The sequence below is a fragment of the Plectropomus leopardus genome, chromosome 16 (genome assembly GCF_008729295.1).
Source record: "Plectropomus leopardus isolate mb chromosome 16, YSFRI_Pleo_2.0, whole genome shotgun sequence".
NCBI classification, from domain to species: domain Eukaryota; kingdom Metazoa; phylum Chordata; class Actinopteri; order Perciformes; family Serranidae; genus Plectropomus; species Plectropomus leopardus.
This window is the reverse complement of record NC_056478.1, coordinates 3,846,398-3,865,825: the sequence shown is the minus strand read 5'-3', so window position 1 is coordinate 3,865,825 and position 19,428 is coordinate 3,846,398. Positions and strand designations below refer to the sequence as shown.

At 38.6% G+C, this 19,428-nt stretch overlaps 1 protein-coding gene across 1 annotated transcript in view; it reads right to left on the bottom strand.

Moving 5' to 3' along the window:
- Positions 1 to 7,231: 7,231 nt before the first annotated feature.
- mmut (methylmalonyl CoA mutase) overlaps positions 7,232 to 19,428 on the bottom strand; it is a 30,511-nt gene continuing 18,314 nt past the window's right edge. Inside the window, exons 9-13 of the mRNA XM_042503650.1 lie at positions 15,689 to 15,804; positions 13,595 to 13,726; positions 13,346 to 13,493; positions 10,838 to 11,005; positions 7,232 to 8,387 (exon numbers count right to left, since the gene is read on the bottom strand). Of these exons, the coding sequence (XP_042359584.1) occupies positions 8,259 to 8,387; positions 10,838 to 11,005; positions 13,346 to 13,493; positions 13,595 to 13,726; positions 15,689 to 15,804 (693 nt within the window). The 3' untranslated portion in view covers positions 7,232 to 8,258. The remainder of the gene's footprint in view (positions 8,388 to 10,837; positions 11,006 to 13,345; positions 13,494 to 13,594; positions 13,727 to 15,688; positions 15,805 to 19,428) is intronic.

The window sequence follows — 19,428 nt, the reverse complement described above, 5'->3', positions numbered from 1 at the left end:
TCCGTCTTATTCTTGTGAACTGGTGCCTCATGAAGGCCTTAAGGCTACTTCTTTAAATTTGGCACAAACAGCCCATTAAGCAAAAAATGAAATGATTAGATTTTGGTGGTCAAAGACCAAGGTCAGTGTGACTGCGTCTGTCTCGTTCTTGTGAACTCAAAATCTCAAGAATGCCTGGATGTATTTATCTATTTTATTTTTTTTTAAGTATCAAATTGGACTCAAAGATGATCTGATGAGATTTTGGTTTTTATACATCAGTCATTCTGACCTTGCATCCGTCCCATTCTCATGAACGCAACATTTCAAGAATACCTTGAGGGAATTTCTAAGAAATTTGGCACAAACATCCACTTGGACTTGGACTGATTAGATTTTGGTGCTTGAAGGTCAAAGTTCGAGGTCACCAACACCTCACAAAGCATGTTTTTGGTCATAACATAAATCAGTACCCCAATTATTAAAAACATTTCACACAAATGTCTAATGGGATGAAATGATTAAATTACATGTCCAAAAGGTCAAAAACACTTTTCTGGCATTACTCAAGATCGTATTTAAGATCAGACGGGAAACATTTGGTCCGATGCAGAATTGATGACGTTAATCTGACTGTATGGATCTTCTGTGCTGCGGGGTGAGATGTGTGTCAAGCATCCATGTTTTCACAGACATGGATGTAAACTGTAACTGCAATTTGAAGAGTTTGCAGAGGCAAACGACCACGAGGTGGTAGTTCCAGTTTGACCTTTGGATGAATCCAGGCTGGCTGTTTCTCTCTGCTTTCAGTCTTTGTGCTAAGCTAACTGGCTGCTGGTGGTTCATATTTATCATTAATTGATTGAATTCTATCATCTAACCAGACAGAAGTCTGATTTCCAAAATGCCTTACTTTGTCTTTAAAAGATTTTGAAACTAAATAGAGCTGAGCTACGCACTTAATTTGTGACTTTGGTGAAAAAAAAAGCGGTTGACAAAACACTCCATTTCGCCAGTTCCCTTGTTCTGGAGCTTTCGACTGGATCACACAGTCCTCGTTAGCAGATCAGTTCGCTCAGTGACTACAGACCTTCAAACTTTTAAGTGGATGAACAAATTCTTAAGGCGCTCAGAAACTCAAACTGTCAATAGGGACCAAACAATGCAGTTGGAGGCGTCGGGACAAATGACGACATGGACCTTGAGTTGTGATATTTTGTCAATAAAAATGTTATTCTAAGAGCCAAATGTCTCAGACTGTACAGTCGGTGCTTGTTAGTAGGATGATGTATTTTTCCGTGTTTGGCCTTTCACTGGATTTGTTAATAATAAAAAAAACTGAGCTTTGGCCTTTTAAATCCTTTATTTGCAACTTTGTGAACTCTCAAACCATGAAAATAAAAGCTCTTTTAGAAATAAGTGTGTAGCTGATTTTCATGTCATCAGGGTAACAACCGCTCTTTATATTTCACTGGAATTTCCCCTGATGGTCTTTTGCCTTCAGCCGCTGCTGCAGAACAAACAGCACAGCACTGTATAGAAATCAGCCTATAAAAGCATTGCTGTGAGGATAATCAGTTCATTTTACGATACATCGCTTAACAGGGAACTGTTCTCATCCTGTTTTACTCAGGAATTTTTTATTATTTTTTCCCCAATATGTTTAGCAGCAATTTTCTTTTCATGCTTGACTGAGTGGCAAATACTGTCAGATTTTTCTGTCTTGTGTGTAGCTTTTTTGTAATCTTGTAAGTACTGTTGACAGTGCTAAATTATCTATAAAAGATGTGAATGTAGAGCTGTGAACCTTGAGCATATTTGTGTTCATAACCCGTTAAACATGTTTGAGAATAAACACTGACTGAATCAAATAAAGTGGTGGAGAATGAATTCACTATGGGGAGTGTCACGCAATCACACTTCCAACCTCGATTACGGAAAAATAATCCCGAAAAAAATTAAAAAACAGCGATTCTCATCCTGAATTCAAGTCAGGCACAAGCCCCTTTTACACCACCGTCGATCTGTATAAGAGGAGGAATGGGAGGCAGAGCCGCTCGCCCTTACACCTCCAGCGGAGACAGTCAATATGTTTACATGCAGCGACGCTGAGCTACGGTCGAGGCTCCATTACGCCATTTAATTGGACTTCTGTCTGTGATGTCGCATTTTACAAGCACAGGCTGAGAATCGATTTATTGATGGAAGTTTGTTTCGGGTTAGGGTTTACTACCTAACTAACCCTAACCCTCAACACAGTGGCTGACTGCGTGTCCAGAGGCGTGCTGGAGGTTTCATGTACTCCGTCTCATCATAGACATGAAAAACAATCACATGCTGCCTCCCTAAAATGGCACTCGGTCACGAACACTTTGCAAACCCCCGTTATAATACATCAGGGTTTGCAGGAGGCTGAGATGCGGCCTCAGGTCTGAGTGTGTGTGTGTGTGCCGCTCTGTGTGTTGTGGAAAGAAATCCCCCAATGGGGACAATTAAGTCTAAAAAAAAAAATAGGGTCTCGCTATCTAATTAGTAACAACACAGAGGCTGTGACACACAGCAGAGCGCACAGATTTACAGTGATTTACGCCAGAGGCGGCGGGCTAACACGCTCACAGATATAAAGCTGAACATCACATTAGAAATGTGACTAAAGGCTGGATTTACGTGACATGGTTCATAAACAGAAAGCTCCAATCTTTAAATCAGTGAATTTTAAGATCCTTTCGGTGTTTTTTAAATCGCTAAACGGCCTTGCAACATGTTATCTGTCAGGCATGGTCGAGATAAATGTGCCCGTTCGGTCCCAACGATCCTCAGACTCGAACCTCTCGATGGTTTCAGAGGTCAGAAATAAAAGACATGGAGAGGCGACCTTCGGTGACGAAGGCCCTAAACTCTGGATCAGTCCGCCTGAAGGTCTCACAGGGCTCTACATCTGCGAAACCTTTCAACGAAATCTCAAGACACATCGTTTTACCATTTCTTTCTCCTGATATGTGTTTTAAACTGACGGTTGTTTTATGTCGTCTCCTCAGTTTCAACTGATTTATTTATTTATTCATTTATTTTTTTTATTTTAATATATTTTTATCATCCATTTTCATCTTTATTTCCATCACAAGTGTTATATATTCTTTTATGTTCATCACTTTATGTTGCATTTTATGCATGAATTGGCTATTTAAATAAAGTTATTATTATTACTATTATTTTTTACGTTTACCATGTTCACCATCTTGTGAATTATCTCTGAATATAAAGTACAGCTGAAGCTGATGGTACTGAAATTAGCCTCATAAAGAAGCAGGTCGTACCACTGCATCACCGAAGTCACGGTAACGTCTCCAAGTCGCCGCCATCTTTGTTTGGGGCAGAAGGTTGTGTGTACTCTGTAATCAGCATGCTGCAAAATCTTGAACGTGCTGCAGTTTTTTATTCTTTCTGCTCAACTTCACAACCTTGAATTACATTTTGATTTAAGAATATCGAGGCCAATAAGCATTTGATTATTTTCAAGCTCTTTCTGGTGATGGAAAGGATAACACGGGAGAGAACTCGCCCTCGTCAGCCTTGAATCCACATTAGGCTGTCTTATGATAACACCACCTTCACGCTAGCTTGAAAAAATGATTAAATTATGAATACAAGTAAAATACTTGATCTGGCCACGTCTGGGTCGATCAGTCGTACAGCAGCTCTCTGGCATGTTGATATCACAAAGAAAATGATCTTAATTTCTTCTTTTTTGAGCATTTCTCTGCTATAAACAGTACCGGAAGTGATCTGAACCCCAAAGTCGACTCTGAGAATTTTTTAAAAATAAAAATATGCATGCACAGTATATTTGTGGACTAGGAGGGAGCTGAGAAACACGTTTCGAGGCTGTCACTTCAGTCAGGGCTGTTGGGGCTGACTTCAATTTCAAAATGAAGAAAACCTGAGGGATGTTGGATTATTAAAAAGCGGGCTTACCTGACAGATAACGCCCGCTTCTCATCTCTGCTCGAGTCTTCATTCGCTGCTCGTAGCATCACAACAGAATTTCCAGTCGAGTTGCAATGTGGGTAACGTAGGCACTAGGTTTTAACAAAAAAAAAGAATGTATGTTATAAAAAAGACAACACTGATGGCTGAACAATGTCACGGGCGAGCGACGCTACGTCAGTGGAATATGAGGAATGATTATAATATATTCAGTATGTTTCCTTTAACGTGGAATCACCTGAAAATAAGAATCGTTTTGGTTTTGTTACCTTAAAATTAGCTGTTTAAATAACTACATATGGAGCAGGTGCTTTTTTTAATGTGACACCTGTGTCACCTGGTCCGTTTGTATACACACCAGTCTCACCAGCATAACCAGCTACACACACCAGTCACACCAGTCTCACCAGCATAACCAGCTACACACACCAGTCTCACCAGTATAACCAGCTACACAAACCAGTCACACCAGCATAACCAGCTACACAGCACCTGGCTCAATTTGCGGCAGCGGCACCTAACTGTGGCACCTCGTGTGTCACCCCCAGATGCCGCAGCTAGGTGCCGCTAGCAGTCGCAGCAGATGCCACTGGTTGCCGAGACGTGCCGGGAGGTGCCAGTGCGTGTGCCGCGGTTTGGCGGTTTTTGTGTGTGTGTGTGTGTGTGTGTGTGTGTGTGTATTCACAGGCTGTCAGTGCGCACGCACGCGCGCGCGCGCACACACACACACACACACACACACATACACCAGAGACAGTGAGATGAGAGGAAGCTCATATCATCCTCGTGTCCCCTTTTCGGCGGATTTTTCCGCTGCTGCAGATAATTTTGTCACCTTGTAATATATTAATTTTGTGAGTAGGCTATATATCAAACCGCCAAACCGCGGAACACGCACTGGCACCTCCCGGCACCTCCTGGCAATCAGTGGCATCTGCTGCGACTGCTAGCGGCACCTAGCTGCGGCATCTGGGGGTGCCACACGAGGTGCCACAGTTAGGTGCCGCTGCACAAACCAGCTTGCTGTCTCTCCAGCTACACACACCAGTCACACCAGCATAACCAGCATAACTAGTTAAACTATCCACCAGTATAAACTTGTTTTCAGTTTTACAGGAACTGTAACGGATAAACCAGCTGGAGGGACCATTACAGGCGCGTGTGACCCGCAAAACCATCAAAAATTACGCGAAAACATCCCTCGAGCTGGTCAGGCAGGTAAACTTTGACTCGGTTCCTGACTTGTGCACCGTGTCCAACACTGGCTGAAAAAACTCTCATGGCAACAAAATTTCACATTCACGATTCACATAACAATCTCGATTCTGTTTTTAACGATTCAGAATTGATTCAAAAATCCTAAACATCGATTATAGACTATATTTACTAAATAGAGTTTTTTATCATTTAGAAAAGCCTTAATAATTCTGAGACCGTTTGTCGGATCGTCTCCGGTGAAAGCTGCCGGTTGTGCCGTTCAGAGGATGACTCCGGCGCATCGTAGCTCTTTCAGAGGCCTCGGTATCCAGCCCTGGAATTCGGTGTTCAATAAATCCATAATGACAGATCGATATTGGGTGTCTTCGGTCCATATTTTATCCATATTTCGATGATAAAAGTACATTAGCGTCGATGCTAAACGCCATATTGGTTTCCCATGGTTCCTTTAGAGAGGTCAGAGGTTTGTTTCGGTCTTTTCCACCAATCGGAAGACGATCCGATGCTTTGTATCCGGCTACGTATGCCATACGTCATATGGAGCAAACTGCGCTGTGATTGGTCAAATCCTCCCGTATCTATCGCTGTGTTATTGGTAGCGCCTCATGCATTAGAATAAACGCTGTATCCCCTATCAGGCAGAGCAGGCAGGAGAATCAGGCCCCTCTCTGAAGTGTCAGGAGTGTGATGTGGCCCTCTGCAGCAGCACAGAGAGGAAAACGATGGGACTTTTCTTGGAAAAGTGTGTCCATTTTTTAAACTATAATAATTACAATGTTTATTTTTTCACTTTCTGATTCCCCACACTTGGGAGAAGGTTTTCTACAGCAAAAAAGCTAAAAAAGCTTGTACATAAGAAAACCTCCATAATTTCATCCACACTTTGCTTTCATAACACAATATGCCACTGTCGAAACAGACTGGAGTAAATGTTGAAATTACACCTGCTATGTTTTGAATTGGAAATCATTTTGAATTGAGAATCGATGACCAAAGAAGCAAGGCTAAAGGCAAATCTGGCCCTACATAGGATGCTAAGTGGCCCCCCAATAATTTTATAATTCCCAATAAAAACAAAGTGATTCACACTGGGAATGTTTTTTGTACTTTATAGTCTGCAGCAGTTGCCAGAGTGCATAAAGCAGCATCAAGATAGAGTTTTATTAATAAAAAAAATAAAAAAGTCCCAGTGGAAGATCTCCTGCACCCCCCAAAAAAGGTCCTAAGTAAGCTCCTAATGTCAAAATGTCCTAAAATAGACACGTCTCAACATCCTAAAAATGTCCTAAAATCAAAGAATCGTCCTTAAATCCCAGAAATGTCACAATAAATAATAAAGCAAGAAATGTCCTAAAATCTGATAAGTGTCCCAAAATCCTATTAATTTCTTAAAATCTCATAAATGTACTAAAGTCCTAGAAATGTCCTTAAATCCTAGAAATGTCCTAAAACCCTAGAATTTAACGAAAATCATAGAAATGCCCTGTAGCAAAGCAAGTTGAGTGTCCCTGGTTTACTGGTTTGGAGTGGCACAATGCATTCTGGTAGTTGTAGGTTTTCTACCTCTTCAGCAAAAGTAAATGCCACAGCTCTCTTATGTTTTTTTCTGATCATGTAGCAGCAGTTCAAAAGTTTTTGCATTGTTCTGCGGAATAGACAGCCTAATTTTCTGAAAATGTCCTCATTCCAGCGATAAAATACTTAAAATTCAAGTATAAGTATGCTTACATGGAATAAAATTAGTAAACTGGAGGTGCTGCGCTAGAAAAGTACCACAATGTCATCTGACGTCTGCACTTATAAAGTGATTTCAAGCCAGTAATAACCAGCTGGGACCAGTAATTACTGTGCCCATAATTACTGCAATTTTCACTCTCTAACAAGTACATATGCTCCACCTCCAAGGAGCCAATTACTGCAATTTAGTCGGTGTCAAAACAGTGTCAAAATAAATCATCCTCTCCTCACCAATTCTTACACATTAGTTTTGAAATACTACAAGTAAAGAAGGCTTAAAAAACCCAAATGAGATCACCCACTTCATTTCCAAAGTTTACAAACTTTATTGAGATCGCTCAGTCTGATTCACAGTCACAAGTAGAAAAATACTATATCCAACTGTTCCATAAGCTGTTCTGTGGTTTTATCTCTGACACAAGTAATTGGAATTAAACACGATGAAGAAGAGGCAATAGATCAAGACAACAGAAGGCCACTTTCATGATGATAATATCCATGAACAAAAAACCTGGGGGTCATAGGAGCTTTGATTTAATGTGAATTACTTGATCCGTCTCACTGTGCTGGCAATTATAACACCCTGCTAAGTAACTGCAAAAAACACACACATCTTACAGTTAAAACATTATAAGTAACTTTATAGCGCTGTGATGTAATGTTTTATCGTGGATGAAAAACAGCCAATGTGTCCATCACATTTGTTTGCTTTGGACATTTATTTGATTAAATTTGGTGTATAATTTGCTTGTTAAAGGTGGGTAAAAGTCTTAGGGCCCTTTTCACACCGACCTTGTTCTCGTAAAGATCTCCGGTTCTGTTTCTTGTTAAAACTCGATAGTGTCGAGCGAGAGGCAGAGCTCCCATTCATAGTCTGAAATTTCTAGAATATTAACAGGATATTCATAATCATGTAACCACTGCAATTCACACACAGGCATGCTGCAAAAGGTGAAGTAATTAATTAAATCACCATTTAAGCGAAATATGTGTGATGGGATTTCTTTAGATTTTGAGTGAATGAACAAAACTAAAAACTGTTTGTGATGTTCTTCTTTTGTGCATTTACAGGACTGAAAATAGCAACCTGTGAGGACAGTGTTAGAAACTAAAATCAAATCTGATTTTCAGAAAATGCAGCACAACCACGACACCCCAACAGGTTTTTAATCATTTCGACTGCTGTATATATGTTCGAGGTCTCATGGCGGCGAGTTATTTTTCCTTTTTTACAATCTTATACCACAAGCTGACTCTGTACACGCGTGTGAGCTCCCACTTGTGACTCTGCTGTTGCCACAAAATGAATAAACAGTTCTCGAAGTTGTTGTTTGAGTTCACATGGCCTGCCGGATGTTCTCCAGGCTCTTCTCAATGTTGTCAATAACCTCCACCGCAGCTTGAGGGATCCGGGTTCCTGGGCCGAAGATGGCGCACACGCCGCTCTGGTACAAGAACTCGTAGTCCTGCAGACGCACAGAGACAGAAGACAGTTTATACGAAGACCGCTTAATGAGAAATTCAGCTCTCATCCTGCCGAGAAGGAAGGATGTGTATAATCCCTGGATAATTATATGAATTATGCTTTTTGGAGCGAGATGGCACTGCATGGAATCAAGGAAATCTGACAGTGAGGTGATGATAATTACATGATCATCCTCATCATGTCGGATTGGTTCTTTGTCCACATGACAGCAGGGTAACATTTAATTTGTTCATTTGTGTGCCTTCAAAGTAAAGCTGAGTAGTGGCTAAATCTAGGTGTCCACACTGCAGACTTTGGTCGTACACACTGTGATGTTTTCACCAAAATAATACCGTGAGGGGGGAAGACCGCAAAGCCGCTGATGGCCAGGCGTCAGATGTGTCACTCGTTGCTGTGGAGCTGATTCTTATGCATATTTCTGCATCATGATGTGTTTTACTATTATTTCTGGCCTTTATGATTGAAGTATTCAAGTTTTAATTCAACTGTTTTACACATCTGTCTGAACTTTTTCTTTTTTAGACTGTAACTGGAAAAACTACGTCTTTATTTCAATGAATTTAGGTAATTAAATCAGTGAAGCTGGGTAAAGTCTGAAGCCCGAGAGAGTATGTACAGAGAGTCAGCGTGAGGCGCGTTTTGGACTTGATGAATTATGGATTTAACTACACTTGCTGCGAGCAAGCAGGCAAAACGTATATTAATTAATTTCATTCCAGGTGGAATGAATAAAAGCAAGGTAGAAGCTGCAGGTACAACACCAACCATAAAAGTGAATTAAAGCCATTAAAACTTAAAACAAAATCTCATTAAATAATTATTCAGACAAAGAATAAACCAATACAAAAAGCAAAGATGTGAGTCAGAACCTATAAAAAAAAAAAAATTAAAATTCAGTTAAATAATAAAACTAAAAGGGGACCATTAAAAATAGAAAAATACGTATGAATTAGAATAAATAAAAGAAATAAAAAGAATAAAATAAGATAAATACACCTAAAAAAAATTATAAGATACAAGTAAAACCAACAAAATACAATAAAATAATAGATAAACCAATAAAACAGTAGAGGTAAAAGCATAAAATTATAATAAATAAATTAGAATAAAATAAAATGATAGTTAACACTTTAAACCTTGGCAAATGGGATTAATTTCCTTTTTCAAATACATAGAAAGGCTGTTAGCAACTTTAAAAAAAGACCTAATAATTAACAAGAAATTAGCAAAAAGTACAAGAAAATTACCCAAAAAACTGAAACTAACAAAATAAAAAAGGCAAAATAAAAATAAAAAGGGGGAAATTACCTGAAAAAATGCTTAAAAATTATTCTGTAAAATAATTTAAATATCTTTTTATGATAATTATAAATTTAGCTCTCTCTTAGCTTTTTTCCCTAATTTTCTAAATCTGCTAAATTCTTGTAATTCGGTGGATATTTCTCGTCAAGTTGCTCATTGTCGTTTTCCCATGTCTTCAGAAGACTTAAAACAAATTTGCAAAGAGTTCAAAGGTTTAAATACTTGTGAAAGGTGATTAAACACAGCACATGAAAGTGAGTTAATCCAGGTTTTAAAGGATTAAAATAGTTGAACCAGACTACTGCTGCCACTAAGGCTGCGTTTCGTTGCTCTCTTTGGGATTTGCTAGACTTCAAACCTTGCTGTAATTTGCTGTCTCTTTTTCGTCCTCTCTCGTGGTCGTCCCTTTGAGCTTCATTAGTGTCCTCAGTCTTTCCATTTGGTGGCCTCCTCTTCTCTTGTCTCCAAGCTTTATTCTTTTTACGCTGTACGAGAGACGGCGTCTGAGTGGCGACTAAGTGCTGATGTTTTGTGATGGATCAGTTGTGTTTGAACAGCTGCTTCGCCTTAAATGCTTAATCGGCACAGTTCCTGCGTCAGCAGCACGTGACGGCCACCTCGCTGAACTGCTGCGGCTCGCATGAGTGCGGTGTTCACGCTGCTGCAGAGCTGCCTCTTGCTATAGCTGCTGTATTTCCACGATTTAAGGACATACATTTATGGAGCCATGCTAGCCGCTGCATTGTCAACAACACGGTCATGAAAATATTTCAAAATAGTACCAAGCCACAGCTACAGGTGCTCAGTGTGCTGGCATTGTTAACACGAACATCAGCTAAAATGTTTAATGTGATCATCAAAGTGACGCCAGCAACTCACGCCGCCTTTCTGAGGCTCATTAAAAGATGAAGTCCTCCCTGTCGGCTTTAATTATTGAAAGAAAATGGCTCAAACGTACTGGAAACTTTGATGCTTTTACCGACTTTGAAAAGCATCACGTCGAGCTTAAAACATTAGCTCGCCAGACAAAGTTAAAAATACATGACTAACTGCGCCCACACCTGCTCACAAGTCTCCATCACCGGCGTCAAAGAACAACAGGACGACAGGAAATGAGTCAAAGATTACCTGCGGCGGGATGACGCCTCCACAGATGACCAGGATGTCCGGCCTGTTGAGCTTCCGTAGTTCCTTGAGGAGCTCCGGGACCAGGGTCTTGTGTCCCGCGGCAAGCGTGCTGACCCCGACGCAGTGTACGTCTGCATCGACCGCCTGCTGGGCGACCTCGAGGGGCGTCTGTTCACCCGAGAGTCAGACGTGCAAAAACGAAGAAAACACAACTGTTGAGTGATGTGTTCAAAACATAATATAAAAACTGCAATATCGACACTACAAAGTACAGATGAAGTGATTCGATTTTGGTGGTCAAAGGTCAAGGTCACTGCGATCTTGCAGCTGGCTCAATCTCGTGTACGCAATAACTGAAGATGGCCTTGAAGAAGTCTCCACAAATTTGGCAAATTTTGGCCATATAAAAATATTTTTAGTTTGTTTACTTTGTTATTTTTGTTGAAAAAACAAATGTTGTACCAAGTGGAATTTTGATAACAGCCATATAAAAATATTTTCAGTTTGTTTACTTAATTATTATTGTTTAAAAAACAAACAAACAAATGATGTGGAAGTGTGAAAAGAGCTACATAAAAATATTTTAGCTTGTTTATTTTGTTGTTTCATTAAACAAATATGATGCACTGAGTGGATATGTGGTAAGTTTAAGATTTTTTTTTTTTTTTTTTACTTTGTTTTACTTTTGTACTTTGTTTTTGTTACTTTGTTTTATTTTGTTGAAAAACAAATGTTGCACTAAGTGGAATTGTGATAAGCAGCACGGAAAAAATATTTGTACAAATAAAAATAAAAATCCTTGGGATGCTTGGATGCAGACATTTGTTCATGTATTTCATTGCAGAGCTATTTAACTATCAAGCATATACACTGGAATGATTTTAATAACTCCAAAGTACTTCAAGTAGCGTCGGCGTAGTTGCATAAAAAAAAAAAGCTTCTCAACTTCAAATGTCTCTGTCAGCTGAGGGGTCTCTGATTATTTGAATCTTCGACTTTTCGGGGGCAGCACTACATCCTTCCCTTCCTTTAACACTAGGATTTTTATTCAAATATATATTTTTTTAATTTTTGGGAGCAAATTACCCCACAATAATGAATTGCCTCGATCCTGGCAGCACACCCTCTTGTGTACTATTGCTTAAGTACTACTGCTGTACTCTGAGATACTGTGTACATCCTGAACAGATCGGGGGATTCATCAGGATTTTACACATCAGCACGATCCGTCACACGTTATCATTACAGGCGGAGAAATCTGAGCTTATCTGGCTGAACTTTAACACATCACAAGATTCAGAAGTTCAAAGTTATTTGAATTTGTGAACTCTCTTATCAAACAATGAAACAAAAAAATGACTGTGAATCTGCATCTGCAGCATGTAATGACCGTAAAGAGCAATGACGCTCTGCCCTTCAGCATGTACTTGATTTATTTGATAATCTGCACCAAAGTCACGGCGTTCGGGGTCACGGCGTTCGGGGTCACGGGTCGGGGTCACGGCGGTGAGCTCGGATGTGTCTGGTTAGCGCAGTCACTCCACCAGTTGGCTTGTGGACCTTTTTTTTCCTCTCAGGTCAGACTACACTGAAATGTTCGGTATTACATCATAAAAGGTGTTGTGTTTTGATAGCTATTTTCGGGACCCACTCAATGCCAGATAATTTCCTGTGGGGAAAAAAAAACCCTTTTCACATTTGAGTACATGAATGACAATGAACATTTTGTATTATAAAAATCTATTTGGTTTACCGGCAGAAATGGGAAATGCACGGCATTTTCTGGCTGGTTTTCCTCGCAGTTTTGCGTTATTTACTTCTGCATGTGAGATTCGAGAGACTGGATTCCTATCATGACAGGTGTAAGAGGAGGAATTTGGGAAAGTATTTTTTTTTTTTTTTAAAAATAGATATTACCAGTTATTTGGAGATTTTACTATGCAAAATAAAAAATAAAAAATACAATCCTACTTCTCAATTCCACATTTGTAAGGATTTTGAAAGATTAATTTAAGATAACAACTAAGACCTATTTTTATATTTACATTTACATATTTTACTAATTGGTTACTATACTGTATTTATATTTTTACATTTATATTTATACTTATACATACTTGCGCCTATTATTTCTACTTGCTATAATTCTGTATGCCGGCATAAAAGCGACTGTAACGAACCACATTTTCCCCCCGGGAATCAATGAAGTATTTCTAATTCTAATTTGGATGTAATTATATTTTAACACACAGAATGGAAGCAATCAAGTGCTTACAAACGCAAATATTTCAATTTATCACAGCAGGAGAAGCGCAGGTGCAACTAATAAGATTCATGATGCCTTTGTTCCATGAGAGTGTGCCTATAAGCTCTGCAGTGAGTGTGCGTCACGCTTAACTGTCACGCTTTCTATATGATGTGCTGACTGTTTTATGTCTGCAGAAAATGTGTGAGGTAAAAAATTGAGTTAGGCAGCACATGTGTAACTTCATTGTGTCAGACGCTGACCTGAAACAGTGGTCCGATGTCCACATCAAAGCCCAGATCAGCGAACCCTGTGGCGATGACTTTGGCGCCCCTGTCGTGACCATCCTGGCCCATCTTTGCAACCAGCAGTCGAGGGTTCCTGCCCTCGTGCTTCTTAAAATCTGCAACTCTGCGATATGGTAAAAAATGGTATGAAAACAGAACGTAACTTAAGCAGTTGGGCAATGAGTCTGTGCATTATGAAAATAAATATTAAGGTTTATTTTGTACCTGTTGTTGGCCGTGGCGATCTCTTCATGCTCCCCGAACTCGCTGCGGTAAGCACCGCTCACCATCCTGGTGCTGGCCTTGTGTTCTCCAAACACTTTCTTCATGGCGTCAGTTATTTCACCGACAGAACATCTATAAAATAAAAAAAATAAATAGAAAACTGGAAATACTGCCACGCACTCGAACAAGGAGAATGACTGAACGATTTCTTTTAAAATTTCAAACCAAAAATTAAAACATATATTAAACAAACAAAAAAAAAAAAAACAAAAGTAGAGAGCCCAAAAAGGAGTTGGTAGTTGTAAGTAAAACATATATATTCCTACCCCTTTCTCGCTTTTTTTTTTTTTTTTTTAAAAACTCCTATATCGCTGCCATCAGGCACAAATCTCAAATCTCCACATTTCACTATTTTCTTCTTTTTCCCATAAATTAAATTTATTGTCCCCCCTCTATGTCTATCATTGGATTTTACCATTTCTCAACCAATAATGTATTTTTAAAAAATCTTTTAACTTAACCTCCTATTTCCATTGGATCCTTCTGAAAACAGCTTTGTTTCTAATTCCTGACAAGTAGCAATGTTGGAGATAAGATGTTTGCACCTGACAACAGCGATATTATGTTTACAAATTTCACAATTATATAAATGTACAACTATTTCAAGTTTATTCACAATCCAAATATCCAAATGTCTCCACTTCTGTTCCTGATTGCAGGCTTTTAATTGTGAGCAAATAAAATAAATAAAAAAATTAATAGAGGAATGTTTCATGTATGTTTTTTAAAGTGTCATTTTGTGTTGACAGTCATGTTTAATTCATGTTTTTAAATGTCTTTCTTTGTGTCAACAGTCATGTTTAATATATGATTTTAAATGTCTTTCTTTGTGTTGACAGTCATGTTTAATTCATGTTTTTATATTTCCTTCTTTGTTTCAACAGTCATGTTTAATGTATGTTTTTAAATATGTTGTTCTGTGCAATCAGTCATGTTTAATGCATATGTGTTGCTCTGCGTCAACAGTTGTATTTAATTTATGTTTTTAAATGTGTTACTTTGCGTGGACTGAAATATGTAATGTATGCTTTTAAGAGTAGACCTCAGGAAGATTAGTGTGCTTTAGGGCACAGCTAAGAGATCCGGAAATAGAAACAATAAACACTGTGTCACACTGTTATTATGTAATTATATACAAGAGCTCTATGTAAAGTTTGCATTACATCAAGCTAAGAGTTTCACATTATATCTAAAAAGTCCGCTCTGCATGTAAGGTTTCAGGTTTCTTAGTCAGCATTAACATATTTCTATAAGCTTTGTGTCTAATGTAGCTTTTGTGATGAACATTTGAATCTCGGATTTTGTGCACAGACAACCGCTCCTTTTTCACAGAGGTGTGTGAAAACACATCTCTAGTGACCAACTTTGAACAGTTACAGGTCAGTATAGTCAAAGTCAGATATTTTAGGGCACAAAAACATAAGAAAAACACATTTTTGAGTGAAGAGCATCTTAAAAGATCCAGTGTGTGGGATTTAGAGGCTTCCTGTGGTCAATTCAAAGAATGGAAACTTCTCGCTCGTGATTAGCATTTAGAAGAACGACGGTGGCCAATGTGAAAATGTAAATGGCTCTATTCTAAGATTTAAGGACATTTCTCGTTTTTGTAGACATTTCTATAATTTCAGGACATTTCTTGGATTTTACATCACTTTTAGGACCTCTGTTGGGGGTTGGAGGGATACTCCAATGGTACAGTTTTTTGATAAACAAGCTCTATTTTGATGGTGTATTATTCACTCTGGCACCTTATGTATACTAAAAGCACAAAAACTGTTGCCAGTGTGAATCGCTTTGTCTTTATTATGAATTAGAAAATTGTTGAGGGGCCACCCGGCACCCTATCAGGAGGCCAGATTCTGCCCGCAGGCCTTATATTGAGCAGAAAAGGTCATCTTGTCGTAATGTAACCTTTTCACAGAACATCTTGGTGAAGAAAAGGCAGGAAACATGATGAAAACTGCAGTTAGTATCTGAAGCTGCAGTCATGCAGACGTTAAAATAAGAGATTTTCGTGACAGTGGGAGGTCTGACCTTGCTCGTGCCGCCTCCACAGCCAGGGCTAAAAGGTTCCCCTCCCCTGTCCGGGCGCACTCCTCAATGGCTGCCAGGCACTTGATCGCTGCCTCAGGGTCACGGCTCTCCCTCACCTACCACACAGAGAGGAGACAACATGCCATAAACATGCTATTTTGATGCTTTACCTGCACGACATTTATGCCCACTGTAAGAAATTGAGATGGTGTACAGACGATTTTTTAACTCATCATTTCAGGAAAAGCACTGGTGTTACTGATAACAGTAATGATTCCTCTGCTCAGACGACACAGCTGCATTACAATCATCAGAACAGACTTCACAGATGTTCAGATGCTCACTAATCTCAAACATGCACTCACTGCAGGATTTGGAAATAATGGCACATAGTAAACCCTGCAGGATAGTATTAGGATTTTTGTGCCCGAACGCACAACCTCACTTCATCTCAGATGTAAACAAAACAAAGACAGATCATGTTTTAGAGTATTTATAAAGACAGTGGTTCCTACAGCTTACAGCAAGTGGAGATTAAGTCTTTTTTAATGCCACTCACTGATTTCACTGTAACCAAAATTGGGGGAAAAAATGGGAAAAAAGACCTGACACCAATTAGGGATCATTTTTGCCCAAATATTTACATTAATAAACAACATGACTTTTGCAGGAATTGCAGAAAATTTGCAGATTTAGAAAATTTTAAAAAGCAAAGGAATATGTTGAGAAAACTACATTTATAATTATCAGAATTATAAATACATATAGGTCGATGAATATTTCTGATTGTGCTGCAAAATGACTGTTTTAGCCACTTTTTTCAGGTCATTTTCTTGTTTTTTTGTTTTTTAGCTTATTTTTCAGATCATTTTTCTGGTACTTTTTACTAACTTGTTGCAAAAGTTTGGCCTATCAAATGACTTTTCTGGTCCTTGAAAACATAATTGTGAAATTCCATGACCTTTCCAGGTCTTCATAACCATGGGAACAACCTTGTTACCCAGTTTAGTAACAAGTAGATGTTGATCTGAGTGAAACTGGCTTCGATTAGTTTGACTCATCAGTGCCTGCGGCAGTCTCCCATAAACCCTGAACCTTGAGACATTACCTGACGTCTCCTGCATAATAATATGGACATTATAAAAACACAGCGTGTCCGTGACAACGATTCAGGCTTGGAAGATGATGGATAGCGTTTGAACTGCCTTCACAAACAAACAATGTGCTCATCACTGACAGATAAAAGATCCTATGTTGTAACACAATAAATAACGTGAAGTCTGCAAACATTATCAGTTAATCTGAAAATAATCTGAAGAGGCATAGCTAACGTCCACATCTGCATGCAGTCGTGAAAACGTGTGCGTCAAAGAGAAGTGGAAGAAAGAGGCGAATATAGTGCTGTCAGAGGACGAGTGGGAGGAGATTAATGAGCAACAGTGGAAAACAACTTGCTCGTTACCCTGGAGAGAACATGGATGGAAAAACGTTATTGATGATTACCATTGATATGGTTGATTACCATAAAATGTCTAAAGACAAAAAAATTAAAATAAATAAATAAATAAAAATAGTAATTTAATATTTAATTTTAATTTAATAAGTTACACTGAAATAATTCCTTAAATCTCTCTTTTGACAGAAGTGCTAAAGTTATGTATGCAGAGATAATATTTTATCTTTGTTTATCTCGGGTTCTCTCTCTTTTTTTAAATAAACTATAATTATTATTTATTTTTACATTAGCAATTTTTTATTTCAGTTAATGTGTGAAAAATCGCATGTGGGATGGGTCATGAAAATGGCCGGACACATAAACAAAATATTAATTAATTCATTTAATATTCATTCAGTATTCGTCTTGCTCGTTACCCTGATAATTTTCTGTGTCTTTAATTCATGTGTTTTATTTTATTTTATTTTATTTTTTTGAAATGAAATGAAAATGAGTGGATAGATATGGATACAGAAACATATGTAAATATGTGTGTGTGAGTATATGTAAGAGGACAAATAGGGAGAGAAGCATGAATATACTCATGGAGTGTCCGTCCTTTTTAGTTCTTATTTTTGTTAACTTTTAGGATAATTTGTTATGATTTTCATTATTATATTGTTTTTTTTCGTGTTGTCCTTGAGGTCAATCTGAACCCAAATGAAATCTTTTGCCATCAAAATATGCTTTAAATAACAGTCAAAACAGGGCAGGTCAGAAAGACCCCAGAGGACAAAAGGGGTATGACATTACGAGGGTTTTAAAGGACAGAAAAATGTGTATGACACGATTAAGTGTTTGATGGATATTATGTCCTTGTCTCAATAAAAACAGAATTTTTAAAAAAAAGAAAAGAAGGCGTGCATCACGTGAAGAAAAACTATCCGTCACATGGAGCTGCAAACTGTCATCTGGTCTGAATTCTGCTCCGCAGATAAAGCAATAATGTCCTGCAGACCTAAACACCGCAGTCTTCCTCCCTCTTAGATCACAAAAACAACAACAGCTTGTCATCTGCTTTTGTTCGTGGTTCAAAGTTCCTTTCCTACTTCAAGCATTCGCCCGCAGGAAAGGCAGCGTTCGGTTCTGGCTAAGCACCGAGGCATTTCTTTCCATCTGTTCTCCTCGTGTACTGACATTACAGGGCCCAGTGACCCTCCGACAGAAGCCCCAGATACTTGACTGGCTCCTGACAGCCGGAGCAGGAACGTTCTCCTGTTCGTTCACAAACATTATACAGGAGAGCTGCCTGCAGGCTCACTGCACGTTATAACCACATGCATTCATCATACAGACAGAGAAATGGCTAAATGTGAGACAATAGTTCTGCTGGTCGGACAAACTAACAGACAAACACACAGAAACCACAAGGTTCCTAAATGAGAGAAGTGCATATCCTAAATCTAAGGATCATCTTAACAAGTCATTTCCCTGACATACAAACAGAGGAAAACATTAAAACTCACATTCTTAAAATGAACTTTAATAAAACTGAAAAAAAAACCTCTTGAGATTCTTGTAAAGGTATATAATAAACTGAATTTTACTCAATTTGCTTTGCTTGAGGGCCACTTTTGCAAAATGACAGGATTTTATAGTCTCTAGGATTTTAGGGCATTTCTCAGATTTTAGAATGTTTCTAGGTTTGTAGGGCATTTCTGGATTTTAGGACATTTATGGGATTTAAGGACATTTCTAAAATTTTAAGATATTAGTAGGATTTTATGACACTTCTAGGATTTGGGGGCATTTTGGGGATTTTTAGAGCATTTCCATGATTTTAGGAGGTCTCTCAAATTTTAGGAAGTTTCTTGGATTTTAGGACAGTTTTAGAATTTTAGGAAGTTTCTTGGATTTTAGGACATTTCCTGGATTTTAGGGGCTTAGCTAGGACTGTCCATCAGGGGTTGGATGTTAGGATATTTCCAGGATTTTAGGATATTTCCAGGATGTTAGGACGTTTCTAGGACTTCAGCTCGTTTCTAGGATTTTAAGACATTTCTAGGATTTTAGGGTATTAGCTAGGACTGTCCGTCAGGGGTTGGATGTTAGGATATTTCCAGGATTTTAGGATATTTCCAGGATGTTAGGACGTTTCTAGGACTTCAGCTCGTTTCTAGGATTTTAAGACATTTCTAGGATTTTAGGGTATTAGGGGCTTAGCTAGGACTGTCTGTCAGGGGGTGCAGAGGGTCCTCCTCTTGCACTTTTTTGATACACCAGCTCTATTTTGATGCTGTTTTAT